The sequence below is a fragment of the Heptranchias perlo genome, chromosome 5 (assembly GCF_035084215.1).
Source record: "Heptranchias perlo isolate sHepPer1 chromosome 5, sHepPer1.hap1, whole genome shotgun sequence".
Lineage (NCBI taxonomy): Eukaryota > Metazoa > Chordata > Chondrichthyes > Hexanchiformes > Hexanchidae > Heptranchias > Heptranchias perlo.
The window spans coordinates 36,653,841-36,670,801 of record NC_090329.1 but is presented as its reverse complement, the minus strand read 5'-3'; the positions used below and the strand labels follow the sequence as shown (position 1 = coordinate 36,670,801).

General features: G+C 43.3%; 1 protein-coding gene across 1 annotated transcript in view; it reads right to left on the bottom strand.

The window, feature by feature from the left end:
• rsad2 (radical S-adenosyl methionine domain containing 2) overlaps positions 1-15,356 on the bottom strand; it is a 31,845-nt gene extending 16,489 nt beyond the window's left edge. Inside the window, 3 exon segments of the mRNA XM_067985259.1 lie at positions 11,660-11,853; positions 12,691-12,852; positions 14,948-15,356. Coding sequence (XP_067841360.1) covers positions 11,660-11,853; positions 12,691-12,852; positions 14,948-15,356 — 765 coding nt within the window.
• Between the last annotated feature and the right edge of the window lie 1,605 nt (positions 15,357-16,961).

Genomic DNA, 16,961 nt, shown 5'->3' with positions numbered 1-16,961 from the left:
CCAGGACAAAATTATTTGGCACTTGGAAAAGTATGGGCTAATAAATGAAAGTCAGCACGGATTTGTTAAAGGAAAATCGTGTTTGACTAACTTGATGAAGTAATGGAGAGGGTTGATGAGGGTAGTGCAGTTGATGTGTATATGGACTTTCAAAAGGCATTTGATAAAGTACCACATAATAGACTTGTAAGCAAAATTAAAGCTCATGGGATTAAAGGGACAGTGGCAGTATGGATACAAAACTGGCTAAGGGACAGAAAGTAGAGAGTAGTGGTGAACGGTTGTTTTTCAGACTGGAGGGAAATATACAGTGGTGTTCCCCAGGGGTCGGTATTAGGAACATTGCTCTTTTTGATATATATTGATGACCTGGACTTGGATATACAGGGTATAATTTCAAAGTTTGCAGATGACACAAAACTCGGGAATGTAGTAAACAATGTAGCGGATAGCAACAGACTTCAGGAGGACATAGACAGACTGGTGAAATGGGCAGACACATGGCAGATGAAATTTAATGCCAAGAAGTGTGACGTGATAATGCAGAGAAGGAATGTAACCTAAATGGTACAATTTTAAAGGCCCAGAGTACAGGAACAGCAAGACCTGGGGTGTGCATGTACACAAGTCTTTAAAGATGGCAGGATAAGTTGAGAAGGCTGTTAAAAAAGCATATGGGATCCTGGGCTTTATTAATAGAGGCCCAGAGTACAAAAGCAAGGAAGTTATGCTAAACCTTTATAAAACACCGGTTAGGCCTCAGCTGAGGTATTGTGTTCAATTCTGGGCACCACACACATTAGGAGGCCTTAGAGAGGGTACAGAAGAGATTTACTAGAATGGTACTGGGGATAAGGGACTTCAGTTATATGGAGAGTCTGGAGAAGCTGGGGGTTTAGAAGAATGAGAGGTGATCTGATTGAAACGTGTAAGTTATTAGAGGGTTGGACAGGGTAGATGCTGAGAGGCTGTTTCCCCTGACTGCAGAGTCTAGAACTAGGGGTTATAGTCCCAAGATAAGGGGTCGGCCATTTAGGACCGAGATGAGGAAAGATTTCTTCACTCAGAGGGTTGTGAATCTTGGGAATTCTCTATCCCGAGGGCTGTGGATGCTGAGTCGTTGAGTATATTTCAAGACTGAGATCGATAGATTTTTGGACACTAAGGGAATCAATGGACATGAGGAGTGGAGTTGAGGTAGAAGATCAGCCATGATCTTACTGAATGGTTGAGTGGCCGTATGGCCTACTCCTGCTTTTATTTCTTATCTTCTTAAGCTCGGGTTGTTCTCCTTAGAACAGAGAAGGTCAAGAGGAGATTTGATAGAGGTGTTCAAAATCGTGAACGGTTTTTATAGAGTAAATAAGGAGGAACTGTTTCCAGTGGCAGAGGGATCGGTAACCAGAGGACACAGATTTAAGGTGATCGGCAAAAGAACCAGCGGCGACATGAGGAAACATTTTTGTAAGCAGCGAGTTGTTATGATCTGGAATGCACTGCCTGAAAGTATGCTGGAAGCAGATTCAATCATAACATTCAAAAGGGAATTGGATAAATACTTAAAGGGAAAACATTTACAGGGTTATGGGAAAAGAGCAGGGGAGTGGGACTAATTGGATAGCTCTTTCAAAGAGCCGGCACAGGCACGATGGGCCAAATGGCCTCCTTCTGTAACATACAATGATACTGTAATATTACTTCTCCTCCACCTTGCTCGACCCCTCCACTGCCTCTGTGCTGTCAGACTGTGTGTTGGACATCCAATGCTGGATGAGCCTCAATTTCATCCAGTCAAACATTGGGAAGATAGAAGCTATTGTCTCCAGCCCTGCCACAAACTTAGTATCCTTGCCACCAATTCCATTCCCCTTCCCCAGCCGCTGTCTCAAGTTGAACCAGGCTGTTGACAACCTCATCCATGTTTTTGTCACCTCCAGACTCAATTATTCCAATGCTCTTTTGGTTGGCCTCCCATCCTCCACCTTCTATAAACATCAGCTCATCCAAAACTTTAACCTTCTCATCCACATGTTTAAATCCCTTCATGGCCTCGCCCCTTCCTATCTCTGTAACCTCTTTCAGTCCTAAAACCTCTGAGAACACTGCATTCTTCTGACTCTGGGCTCTTCTTTCGCCAAAACGTTGGCAACTGTGCATTCATTCCAGGCTTTGCGCTCTGAAATTCCCTACCTAAACCTCTCTACCTCTCCACTGCCCTCTCCTCCTTTAAGAACCTCCTCAAAACCCATATCTTTGACCAAGCTTTTACTCACCCCGCCTAATAACTCTTTCTTTGGCTTGGTGTCCATTTTTTTGAACATGAAGCGCCTTGGGAGATCTTTCTACGTTAAAGGCACCATGTGTGAGTTGGTATTGTTGTTCTTTCCTTGCCAATTAATTGTTTTTGAAATGTAGGCCCCAATATTTACGGGGAGATGGGGCAGGGGGAAAAAAAAGAGACCCTCTCCCGCCCGTCGTGGGGGGGTTAAAACTCCCCCTCATAGTCACTGTTTTGTCGGCAAGCACGGAAGCTGTTTGCACATAGCAAGGTTCCACAAACAGTAATGAGATATCATAAGGAGGTGTTGATTTTAATTAAAATGTTGGGATTAGGCGGCTCTATCCTCATGTTAAAAAGACTGAAAGACTCATTTGGTGTGAGACTCCCAGCTCATGCCCTAATGCAACCTTCAATCACATTGCCAGCTGTCAGCAAGTTACATCTTCAAATGTCCATTATCACAGAACTGACACTACATCTGCCCTTTAGTAAATCATGTTTCAGCCTTTCGCTGTTGGGACTAATTGTAGCACACTCTCTTTATAGTATTGTTTGGGACCCGTAGAAATTAAAATTATTATATGGGCCCTGTTAAGTGTCAGAGTTACAAACAATAATAAGGTATATTAATAACAGTCCAAACTGTATTGTCAAATAATAATAGATCAGTCAGCAGTCGGAGCCATATCACATGACTGAATACAAATCATTTAAATGATGAATGACTTATTTGGATTATATGAAGTACAGTATACTCTTCAAGCTGCTTTTATATTGGGTCAAGTGCTGTGATAGCAATATCGGCTCCTGACATGCATGTCTTGTATAATCAGTGACGCAAACTTGCCAGATTTGCGAAGGCCATTTTTTTTTACTTGGAGCAAAGATCAAGAAGTTAAAAGGAATGGCAGGATAAACGAAGGCCACATTAGCTACAAAGCTTCATGTAGCCTTGCTCTGAATTGTGTGTTTCATTATTTTTCACACCTCTCAGTCAGACAAAACAACTTCAAATCATTGTTTTGATTGGACATAGTTTAAAGAGTTTCAGTCAGGAATGTATTTAATTTCTGTTTTTCACACTTCTCAGTCAGAAAGAAACTATCCCAGCCTAAACTTGAAACTAATAAGAGACACAGGTTAGCTGGCTGTGTTGTAAAAAGGAGCATACTTTATTCAGTGTAAATTTCTACAATAAATGATGGGTGATATATTGGCCTCGATATCAATCCCTGCATGACGGGCGGAAGAGCGTCAGAGGGGGCGGTGATAGAAAAAATAGGGAATGCGTCCCCAACCCATCGATGTGCGCATCCTTTGTCGTTTTTACGCCGCATGTTGCGAGCCATGCGTGTCCTGTCTTGGAGAGGCGGGACATTTTATTATCATATTTAAATCAGGCTCCCACAGTGCAGCTGGGAATCTGAGTTAAATTTAACAGCTGCCGGCTGGGTTTCTCAGGGCTCGGGAAACCCGGCAGTGAAATGGAGCAGTCAATTCAAGAAGGTAAGTGCTTTTTAGAGCGCTCCTTGTGAGTCAGGAGGAGCACCCTTCCAACCACAAAGGAGATATTTATTCAATTTGAATGCAGGTCACAGATGCAAAAGGAGAACAATGTTTGGAGATATTTTTCTAGGTGAACCATCAGTTACAATATCACCACCACAGTCCCATCTTATCATTCAGGGCATAAACCGAGGCTAGAAGTACTTTTCATTCAGATTACACATCCACCAGCACCTGATGGTTCCATGATCACCTCAGCAGACCGTGGAACTTTCTGATGTAACCTGCACACTGCCATTTCTGTTCAATATCTATATATGGGCACATTCACATCCACACCTAAACACAATATGATATTCCAAGTGAAACTTTGCTTCCTCTGCCCCTTTAGTGGGCTGCTATATTTATTTTTAAAAACATCTACATATTCTCACTGCTAGAAGAGGAAAACGTTAAAAGTAGATGTCAGTAATGATCACCACTAAATAAGCATAGCACAACTCAAATTGAGCATTGAGACTCAAAGCATGAGGCTCTCATAAAGCCATCAATATTCAAACCCACAACAAAGAAAGCAATGTACACTACAGAATTGCTCTAATTACAATTATAAATAGCTCTCCACCATTCTCTAAAGGTTGACTGAACACATTGCCCATAACAAAAGCTTTAATGTTAATTAGACTCGAAAATCCCTTCTAGACTCCAGTTAAGACATGTAATATTGAGACACACTACTATTTATACTGTTCTTGTACAACCAGTTGCAACCAAAACCAGTAGCTGAGAAGACCCATTTTTTAATAGGTCTTCCCAATTGCCGCAGGTCTTCTTGGGACCAATAAACGCACTGTTCCGATGGCAACAGTGAGATCAACAAAGGATATATTTGCCATAGAGGGAGTGCAGCGAAGGTTCACCAGACTGATCCCTGGGATGGCAGGACTGTCGTATGAGGAGAGATTGGGTCAACTCGGCCTGCATTCACTTGAGTTTAGAAGAATGAGAGGGGATCTCATTGAAACATATAAAATTCTGACAGGGCTAGACAGACTGGATGTAGGGAGGATGTTTCCCCTGGCTGGGGGGGTCCAGAACGAGGGGTCAGAGTCTCAGGATACGGGATAGAACATTTAGGACTGAGATGAGGAGAAATTTCTTCACTTAGGGTGGTGAACCTGTGGAATTCTCTGCCACAGAAGGCTGTGGAGGCTAAGTCACTGAATATATTTAAGAAGGAGCCAGATAGATTTCTAGACACAAAAGGCATTAAGGGGTATGGGGAGAGAGCGGGAATATGATATTGAGATAGAGGATCAGCAATGATCATATTGAATGGCAGAGCAGGCTCAGAGGGCCGAATCGCCTACTCCTGCTCCTATTTTCTATGTTTCTATCTGTCTGGTAGTGATATCATGACACATCATGGCTGATCTGAATTTTACCTCAACTCCACTTTCCCGCCCTTTCCCCATGTCCTTTGACTCCCTTGCTGATCAAAGAATTATCCAACTCAGCCTTGAACGTATTCAATGGCTCAGCCTCCACAGCTTTTTGGGGTAAAGAATTCCAAAGATTTATGACCCTCTGGGAGAAGAAATTCCTCCTCATTTCCGTCTTAAACGGACGACCCCTTATTCTGAGACTATGTCCCCTAGTTTTAGATTCCCCCATGACGGGTAACATCCTCTCAGCATCTACCCTATCGAGTCCCCTCAGAATCTTGTATGTTTCAATAAGATCTCCTCTCATTCTTCTAAACTCCAATGAGTATAGACCCAACCTGTTCAATCTTTCCTCATAAGACAACCCTTCCATACCCGTAATCAACCTAGTGAACCTTCTCTGAACTGCCTCCAATGCAAATATGTCCTTCTTTAAATAAGGGCACCAGAACTGTATGCAGTACTCCAGGTGTGGTCTTACCAGCACCCGTACAGTTGTAGCATGACTTCCCTGCTTTTATACTCCATCCCCCTAGAAATAAAGGCCAATATTCCGTTTGCCTTCCGGATTACCTGCTGCACCTGTATGTTGACTTTTTGTGTTTCATGGACGAGGACACCCAGATCCCTCTATACCACAGCATTTTGTAATATTTCTCCATTCAAATAATATTTTGCTTTTTTATTTTTGCTCCCAAAGTGGATGACTTCACATTTTCCCACATTGTATTCCATCTGCAAAATTTTTGCCCATTCGCTTAACCAGTCAATATTCCTTTGCAGGCAACTTGCTGTTCCACCTATCTTTGTATCATCAGCAAATTTGGCCACAAGACACTCTGTTCCTTCATCCAAGTCATTGATATATATTGTAAATAGTTGAGGCCCCAGCACTGATCCCTGCAGCACCCCACTAGTTACAGATTGCTATTTTGAAAATGACCCTTTTATCCCGACTCTTTGCTTTCTGTCAGTTAGCCAATCCTCTATCCATGCCAGTATATTACCCCCAACACCATGAGCTCTTATCTTGTGCAGTAATCTTTTATGTGGCACCTTATCGAATGCCTTTTGGAAATCCAAATATACTGCATCCATTGGTTCCCCTTTATCCACCCTGCCCGTTACTTCCTCAAAGAACTCTAATAAATTTGTCAGACATGATTTCCCCTTCATAAAACCATGTTGACTCTCCTTGATTGTATTATGAGTCTCCAAATGTCCAGCTATTACTTCCTTCGTAATGGATTCTAGCATTTTCCCATGACAGATGTTGGGCTAACTGGTCTATAGTTACCTGCTTTCTGTCTCACTCCCTTCTTGAATAGGGGTGTTATGTTTGCGGTTTTCCAATCCGCTGGGACCTTTCCAGAATCTAGTGAATTCTGGAAGATTACAACCAATGCATCCACTATCTCTGTAGTCACTTCCTTTAAGACCCTCGGATGCAAGCCATCAGGTCCAGGGGACTTGTCAGCCTTTGGACCCATTAGTTTACTTCGTACTTTTTCTCCAGTGATAGTGATTGTTTTTAGTTCCTCCCTCCCCTTTGCCCCTTGATTTTCTACTATTATTGGTATATTATTAGTGTCTTCTACTGTGATGACATATCCAAAATATCTGTTCAATTCCTCTGCCATTTCCTTGTTTTCCATTATTATTTCCCCAGTCTCATCCTCCAAGGGACCAATGTTTACTATAGCTACCCTCTTCCTTTTTATATACTTGTAGAAGCTTTTACTGTCAGTTTTTATATTTCTTGCTAGTTTGCTCTCATAATTTATTTTCTCCCCCTTTATTATTCTTTTAGTCATCCTTTGCTTGTTTTTAAAGTTTTCCAATCTTCGGGCTTACCAGTAATCTTTGCCATGTTGTATGCTTTTTCTTTTAACCTGATACCATCCTTGACTTCCTTAGTTCGCCATGGTTGGTTCACCCTTTTTGTGGAGTCTTTCCTCCTCACAGGGATATATTTTTGTTGCGAGTCATAAAATATCTTTTTAAATGTTTGCCACTGCTTATCCACCATCATACCATCTAATTTGTTTACCCAGTCCACTTTAGCCAATTCCACCCTCATTCCTTTATAATTGCCCTTATTTAAGTTTAATACAGTAGTTTCAGACCCAAGATCCTCGCTCTCAAACTGGATGTGAAATTCTATCATGTTATGATCACTGCTTCCCAAAGGATCCTTTACTTTGAGATCATTAATTAATCCTGTTTTGTTACCCATTACCATATCCAAAATGGCCTGTTCCCTGGTTGGTTCCCCGACGTATTGGTCTAAGAAACAGTCCCTAATATACTCTATGAACTCCTCCTCAGGGCTATTTTTGCCAATTTGATTTGTCCAATCTATGTGAAAGTTAATTTCGCCCATGATTATTGCATTACCTTTTTTACAAGCCCCCCTTATTTCCTGATTTATATTTTGCCCGACAGTGTAGCTACTGTTAGGGGGCCTGTATACTACTCTCACCAGTGATTTCTTTCCCTTGCTAATTCTTACCTCCACCCAAATTGATTCGACATCTTGATCTTCTGAGCCAAGATCATTTCTCACTATTATACCAATTTCATCCTTTATTAACAGAGCTACCCCACCACCTTTACATTTTTTCCTGTCCTTCCGAAATGTTAAATAACCCTGAATATTTAGCTCCCAACCTTGGTCACCTTGCAACCACGTCTCTGTAATGGCCACGAGATCATACCTATTTGTTTCTATTTGTTACATCAATTCATCTATCTTATTACGATTGCTGCGCGCATTCGGATAAAGAACCTTTAATTTTGTCTTTTTACCATTCTTTCCTACCCCGGCCCCATTTGCTAGTGCACTCTTATGTTTGTACACTCTGTTTATCATTACCCCCATCACTTTCCTGTACTACTTCCTTGTCTTTTCTCTTTATCAATTTAAACTTCGCCCCACCTGAGCCCTCCCCCCTTTATTTAGTTTAAAGCCTTCTCTACCGCCCTAGTTATTCAGTTTGCCAGAGCACTGGTCCCAGCATGGTTCAGGTGAAGCCCGTCCCAACGGAACAGCTCCCTCTTTCCCCAGTACTGATGCCAGTGCCCCATGAATCGAAACCCACTTCTCCCACACCTTGAGCCACGCATTCATCTCTCTGATCTGATTTACCCTGTGCCAATTTGCTCGTAGCTCAGGTAATAATCCGGAGATTATCACCTTTTTGGTTCTGCTTTTTAATTTAGTCCCTAGCTGCTCAAACTCGCTCAGCAGAACCTCTTTCTTAGTCCTACCTTAGTCGTTAGTACCTACGTGGACCACGACAACTGGATCCTCCCCCTCCCACTCCAATTTCTCTCCAGCCCTGAGAAGACATCCTTAACCCTGGCACCGGGTGGGCAACACAGCCTTCGAGACTCTCGCTCTTGGCTGCAGAGAACAGTGTCTATCCCTCTAACTATCCTACTCCCACATTCCTTTTTACTCCCCAGCACATGAGCAAACTACCAGGGCTCATTTTGAAGCTAAAGGTAAATGTGAGGAAAGGCACATTTAGACTGCTCTCCTGAGACCAGACCTGCAACATGGAGGGGAGAGTGGGAGATTTGTTACATAGGGAATATCTTATTTTCTATTGCTGACAATGTCAAAGTGTCTAAAGACAGTAATTTATATAGTGTGGTAAATACTGAATACTCACACTGCCTCCCACTTCCTATTCATTTTATCCTCCTTTAAAGGATGAAAGGCCGAGTGAACTTTGTCAGGATTCAAACCGAGGATCTTTTGGTCCTACATTCATCACACAAGCAATTGAGCAATCCAGCACTCCCCCAACACAACAAACTCTGGGCAAAATGTACAAACTAAATGGTAGACTTTCAGCTTTCCTTCCATTCAGCATTTTGATTGGATCCAAATAACTCTGCATAAAATTGCAGCAGCTGACTCCCATTTTCCTGAGGGGAGGAGAAATAAAGTGGTTTCTCCCCCACATCAATTCTGAGACAGGCTTAAGTTGTGAACAGCCCATGCCCCAAAGTGGTTTTAGTGTAATTACATGTCAGTTGACTTAGAGTCAGGGTTGTTTTTGAATTTTGGCTTTTTTGAGGTTTAATCAGATTTTCTGAAGCTGTTGATCATCATGCGCTAGTTTTCTGCATCGACATGTATGAAATCACATGTGTGGATGTCGGGTCAGGACATGTTTGGGTTTAGCTGTGATTTTTTAGCCCTGCCCCTAATGTGGAATGTTACACCATCCATTGCTATCGAGGCTCATACCCCTCTGTCACAAAACTATTCTCCTCCCCTATTATTTTCTTTCCCCTTTTTCTCTTCCTCTCATAACCTCTTGCTGAAATCACGCTAAACGTCCTCTGGTACCTCATCCAATTGGACTTCTTCATGTATGAACTTAAGCTGTGGGTATACTCAACATTCTATTACCTGTGTAATGGAGGCAATCTTCTTTTCCCCCCTTGTCCCCAATTTATATTAGCACTTTCCTCCCCCCAGTTCATCCTGGCACTCTCCATTCCCCCCTCTCCTGAGTTCATCCTGGCAGCCTTCTCCCCCTTCAGCTCCCTGACATATATGCCTAATATTCTTTCCAGTTTGTTTTCTTGTTCTTTTTCTGGTATATTTTATTATACTTCAATCAAGCACACATTTCAAGTCATTCAAAATCTGTTTATATACCATCGCAAGACGAACAAAGAAAAAGTTCTAAGCCTAGAAATCCAGAGGGAATAGAGTGTGCCAAGATGGCACTGTCGGGTATTTTGGGGTTATGCTCATCCTATTGATCGGTGCCGATATCTGGTCCCCGGTCTAGCCAAGGAACACTTATACCTCACAGATCGGGGGTTCAGGAAAATGGGACTTATGCTAATGCACCCGGTGATGGATTAAGTAGCCGAATAGCACAGAGAACACAAAAACTCGGTGTTTGAATTGAATTGGAATGTTGGTTTTGTTATACCATCAACACAAAGAAAATAATGATAAAAACGGTCCTACACAGTACATTGAGTTACACACACCCACTACAGTACTTTATCCCACTAAACTAAGAGGTTGGTGGGGACCCTGGGGACACCTATCACATACACACACGTATGGTCGAGGCTCACCAATCCTTTGCACATGCAGGTCTGGCTGACCGGTTCTCTCACGTAGGGTTTGTTGGTTTCGCTGGAAGCTGCTCTCCTCCCTGGAGAGCTCGGGTGAAAAAAAAGAAAGAAGAGCAGGAACTAAGAGGAAGAGAAAGAGAGAGAGAGCGAGAAAGCTGGAAAAGAGCTAAGAAGCAAGAGCCAGGGACAGCAAACAAGAGCAAGAGAGCAAAACAAGAGTGAGAGGGGTTTCGAGCTTTCACTTATATACCCCTCTCTTACAATGGTCTTCGTTGTTAAATGAGGCACTTCATGTCTGTTTAAACAGTTCTCACAAAGTCCTTAAGAATCTTTGATGGCTTTTGATGGTCTCTCATCATGTTGCAATTGCTTCTGTCGATGGGCCATTGTTCTACGAATTCATTCCGATTGTTGAGCACTTGTCAAAGCTTCCTTTTCATCCCACGTCCGAGGTGTCGATTGGTTTTGCATCAGAACCGAGGCATGGCCCTGCCATGTCTGGAGCAGTTGCCTCTCTCAATGGCCAACTCCCTCTCGAATTAGTGCTGACTGTTGACCACCTGCTGCAGGTTTTGCATTAAAACAGAGACATGTCTGAAGCAGTAATTCTCCCACATTCCACTGTGTATGTTGTTGATTTGTCTGGTGACCTCTCACCTATCCTTCCATTTTAGGATTTTGGCCAATGGCCAAAGTTTTACATATTCAGGGAAAAGGTGGAATTCCCAGAATTCTTTCAGCACTCCCGCCCACTGTGTTGACCAGCCATTGACCCAGGGACAGGATCATTTGAATATTCGGGGTGTCAACCGTGCCTGTCGTGGTGGAGCATATGCTGGCATCCTGCCACTGCAAGGAGGAACACCCAAGGTCCAAATCAGGCTGAAGAAAAGAACCATTTAAATTTTTACAATTCCACTCATGGAGCAGAGGGGTAGCCTATTTATGATAATCAATTACTTTTGGCATTTTTCTCCTTGGGGCCCTGATTTCCGAAGCTGAAACTATCAGGGTGAGCAAGGTGGAATTGCCAAGGAAGCCGAGGGAAGCTCTCACACATGCCCTTAAGCTGGCTTTTCCGCATAATTCTGTAGAGCAGAAGAAGAGCCTGCCCGTCCAAGCTCAGGATTTTGGTGCCACCTTTGGTGGGGGGGCGGGGGGGGTGCAGAAACCTGGCAAATCGCAGTTCCACCCAAAATAGCAATTCCCCCCACCACAGTTACACCAGAATTCTGCCTCCCTGTTCTTAAATTTTATAGCTACCAATCTTATTACACCAAGAAGTGTGAATTCATTGAATTATCTTCCATCTTACTGGATGCAGAATTTTGATTTGTTCATTCATATCTTCTTCAACATTGATGACAGAGTTGATTTTAAAAGCCACTTTGTAATCTTTGCACCACTGTCTGACCTTGAGATTCTCAATGTGATTTTTGTTCCCCTGCCCACGGCTTATCAGGCCATTGATGTCCTCTTCAAAACTGTCACAAGAAATGTGATCCTTACCTGTGACATGAATGTTTGACATTAAGCATTGAGCTGCAGCAATATAATTTCAAAAGTTGGACAATAACAATTGTCGATTCTGCTTGCTGCAGTAAAACAGAGAAAAAAGCTACAGAGTATTAATTTACAAATTCTGCTCTGTAACCAAGCTGGTTGGAGATGTTGACTGAGGTCTTTGACTTTCCCTCCCTTCCCTGCCAAGGTTCCTCATAACCATGCTTGGCACCTCACCACATACCCCAGTGAAACTGGGAACTCATTTTGTGTGGAATCGTGAAGATAGAATGCCCAATGCCCAATGGTACAGCACATTAGTGCACTTGGTCTGATATTAATGAATAGTTTTTAATGTGTCGCATAAATAAATGTAGTTTTACAATACTAAGAGTTAATTCTCATACCTAGCTCCCATTTTCAGGAATTCATAGCAGAGAAAAAATGGATTCAGGAAAGATATTCTGCCCTTAGATGATGTTAGCGACGCTTAACAAATATTCCACACCAATCAGTTTTTTTTCCGGAGGGCAACTTTTGAAGGTACTGGCACCTTGCTGGGTTTTGGTTCTACAGATGCCAGCTGCCCTCGGTAGCTCACCCAAGAGCCTAGACATTGAGTGTTGAGACCAGATTCTTGGTCTGTATGGTTTAATTCCACATCAAACAGTATATTTATCAACTGGGCCATTGGGAGATTTTAATTCACAAATATATATATGTTTGTTTAAGTGTAATTCCTTTCCATAGTATTTAATTAGAATGTAAACTGTAATCCGAATATAATATGTACACACATGCACCCCCATTCCCAGACCTGAGTACAGGCAGAAAACGAATTACCGAAGTTTTTAAACCACTTCTCGGTGATCAGACTCCCATTGCTCCCAACACTGACACTGGGCACTTTCAGCTCCTGTTTACAGTACTGTACCAGCGCCCCCAGGAACTCCCCATGATTGCGTAGAAAAGGTTCTCCTCCCAAAAAATTAAATTTCTCCATACCTGGACAAGACAATTTTAAAAACAAAATTAAATCCTAAGATGTAAACAGTTAAGGAAATATCAGCAATATAATCCTTTTTTTAATTCTTTCATGGGATGTGGGCATCACTGGCAAGGCCAGCATTTATTGCCCAACCCTAATTGCTCTTGAGAAGGTGGTGGTGAGCTGCCTTCTTGAACCGCTGCAGTCCGTGTGGTGAAGGTTCTCCCACAGTGCTGTTGGGTAGGGAGTTCCAGGATTTTGACCCAGCGACGATGAAGGAACGGCGATATATTTCCAAGTCGGGATGGTGTGTGACTTGGAGGGGAACGTGCAGGTGTTGGTGTTCCCATGTGCCTGCTGCCCTTGTCCTTAGGTGGTAGGCTTGGTGAGTTGCTGCAGTGCATCCTGTGGATGGTACACACTGCAGCCACAGTGCGCCGGTGGTGAAGGGAGTGAATGATTAGGGTGGTGGATGGGGTGCCAATCAAGCAGGCTGCTTTGTTCTGGATGGTGTCCAGCTTCTTGAGTGTTGTTCGAGCTGCACTCATCCAGGCAAGTGGAGAGTATTCCATCACTCCTGACTTGTGCCTTGTAGGTGGTGGAAAGGCTTTGGGGAGTCAGGAGGTAAGTCACTCGCCACAGAATACCCAACCTCTGACCTGTTCTTGTAGCCACAGTATTTATATGGCTGGTCCAGTTAGGATTCTGGTCAATGATGACCCCCCAGGATGTTGATGGTGGGGGATTAAGCGATGGTAATGTCATTGAATGTCAAGGGGAGGTGGTTAGACTCTCTCTTGATGGAGATGGTCACTTGTCTGGTGCGAATGTTATTTGCCACTTTATCAGTGCTTCCTCCAAGTAGTGTTCAACATGGAGGAGGACTGATTCATCAGCTGAGGGAGGACGGTAGGTGGTAATCAGTCGGAGGTTTCCTTATCCATGTTTGACCTGATGCCATGATATTTCATGGGGTCCAGTCAACCTGCCAATCTTTGTCTCACAATGTAGTTAGAGAAAGGAACCCAGACTCCAGATCATTAATAAAATGGATGAAGTACTTGGACACTGAAGCTATTTAAGTCAATTTGCTTCTGGAAATGTGGTAAAGTCAGTGACCATATTATTAACTGGTGTGCCCAACCAACAGGCACTTTAGAGGAATATTCTGGGAAAGGTTCATTTTTGTGAACTTCAACGTTCAGTAACTAAACAAATAATGGAAATCTAATATTTTCAGTTCACCAATGTATGGCAACAACTATAGCTATTAGTCTATTTCTATGCTAAATTCCGCAGTGCTAAAACACTTGAAAATAAATGTCCAAGAGAAGTGCTGGATGGTGAGCGTACACTCCCATGACTACAGTGCTGAGTCAAGTGACTCATTTCCTTGGCTTGCACATGAATGAAGCAGCGGAGGATTGCTGGTATTCATGGGACCAGGTGAGTCAGAGTCTGCTGGATTGTGCAGACCCCACCTGATATCCCCACCATGATGAATTTGGCGGATTTTGTGCAGGGCACCGTTATGAAATACCTGCTCAGAAGCAGTAGTCTTACACCATAAGGCACGGGGACAAGGTACCTCTGCAAGACTGATACTAACCGTCCCTTCAAAAAAAACCTTTTCAATGGATTTTATTTTGTAAAAAGCAAACTCTGCCCTAAAAGAAAAATTCAAGCGGCTCGTAGCTTCTGACAGGCTCTCTGATCAATCCAGAACCTGACACTGTCTCTGCATCCTGCTCGGACACAACCGCCCATTATTTAGCTCCCGACCCCGGTACCGGTTCTCGACCATAAAACCCACCGACTCGCTTCCCACTTTGCAGCGACGGGAGAGGCGCCAACAGGTCGTAATATCGATCAACAGGTCCAGTGTTTTTCAGCTTGTGCAATAATCGTGTTCTCCTTGTAATATCTGACATTAATTTTACATTTCAGATGTGTAGAGAAATGTGAATAACTTTTTGCGGGCGACAAGATGATAAATAAAAACATTTTCCTTCTCCAGGAGCGAGAAGTTTGAGCAACTTTTCTCTCCGCCCCGCCCCTATATTAATATTAATGAGTCGAACCTGGGCCGGCGTTCGTAGCCCCGCCTCCTACAGTGACGTGTCAGGGAGACGTGAATCACGTCGCACACGCGGCGCCGGTGACGTCGGGTTGAAGTATCCCTTTTGTGAGGCGAGTTGTCGCCGGGCGCGGTGGCGCGCGCCTGTAATCCGGCCGCTCGGAGGCTGAGGCTGTCGGATCGCTTGAGGCCAGGAGTTCTGGGCTGCTGCGGACTGTGCCGATCAGGTGTCCTCACTAAGTTGGGCGTCAATATGGTGTCCCCGGAGGAATCCAGGATCACCAGGTTGTGTAAAGAGGGGTGAATCGGCCCAGGTCGGAAACGGAGCAGGTCAAAGCCCCCGTGCTCATCAGTAGTCGGATCGCGCCTGTGAATAGACGTTGCAGTGCAGCCTGGTTGACACAGTGAAACATAGTCTCTTTTTATCCACCCCACAAGTAACATTTCCTTCTTTATTCTCACACAAAATTATTATCTCTCCGCCCCTCAAAATTACCACCACTTCAACAATGCAGAACTTTCATCCTTTAAAAACACAACGAAAGATCACCTGGAAAAAGATACATTCATGGAACGAAAGGATTAAAGATCTCTGACTTTTTTCTTATCATTCGATTTACTTTTCAGGGACTATAACTGTAGAATGTATAATTTTCTTTCACATTTCCAAACTCGTTGAGCTGTGTTTGTTGAATTGGGGGAGTTAGATACACTGTTTTTCACACAAGCTACTGCTCTCTGCTGCTCAGTCGTTTTATTGCACGAGAAAAACTTCGTTCTGTAGGTGTTTTATCAGTAATGAACCAAAGGGAGTGCTAACTTCTCCATAACTGATTTTAGCACTGCACTTCCCCGATCGACTACAAGCCTTTCCTGACCAGCAGCATTCATTTGGTTGGGTTTTTCAGTTAACTATTATTATCTGGTGTTCCGAAAATGCCCATGGCACAACTGCATACATATGAGCTAGTTTACTGTTAAAATCACTTTTCCTCTCTACACAATATGTACATCTGTGACATCAAGGACAGTCAACATGGACTTTTTGAGCGAAGGTCATGTCTGACTAATTTGATTGAATTTTTTGAGGAGGTAACAAGGAGGGTCGATGAGGGTAGCGCGTTTGATGTCATCTACGTGGATTTTAGCAAAGCTTTTGACAAGGTCCCACATGGCAGACTGGTCAAAAAAGTAAAAGCCCATGGGATCCATGGCAAATTGGATCCAACATTTGCTCAGTGGCAGAAAGCAAAAGGTAATGGTCGACAGCTGTTTTTGTGATTGGAAGGCTGTTTCCAGTGGGGTACGGCAGGGCTCAGTATGAGGTCCCTTGCTTTTTGTGATCTATATTAATGATTTAGCCTTAAATGTAGGGGGCATGATTAAGAAGTTTGCAGATGATACAAAAATTGGCCGTGTGGTTGATAGTGAGGAGGAAAGCCGTAGACTGCAGGAAGATATCAATGGACTGGTCAGGTGGGCAGAAAAGTGGCAAATGGAATTCAATCCAGAGAAGTGAGAGGGAATGCGTTTGGGGAGGGCAAACAAGGCAAGGGAATACACAATAAATGGGAGGATACTGAGAGGTGTAGAGAAAAAGAAGGACCTTGGAGTGCATGCCCACAGATCCCTGAAGGTAGCAGGACAGGTAGACAAGGTGGTTAAGAAGGCATTTGGAATACTTTCCTTTAATAGCTAAGGCATACAGTTCTGGTCACCACATTATAGGAAAGATGTGATTGCACTAGAAAGGGTACAGAGGAGATTTACAAGGATGTTGAGAGGACTGGAGAATTTTAGCTATGAGGAAAGATTGGATAGGCTGGGGTTGTTTTCTTTGGAACAGAGGAGCCTGAGGGGAAATTTAATTGAGGCATATAAAATTATGAGGGACTGAGATAGAATGGGACGACTTATTTCCATTTGCAGAGAGGTCAATAACCAGGGAACATAGATTTAAAGTAATTGGTAGAAGGTTTAGAGGGGAGCTGAGGAAACTAATTTCACCCAGAGGGTGGTGGGGGTCTAAAACTCACTGCCTGAAAGGGT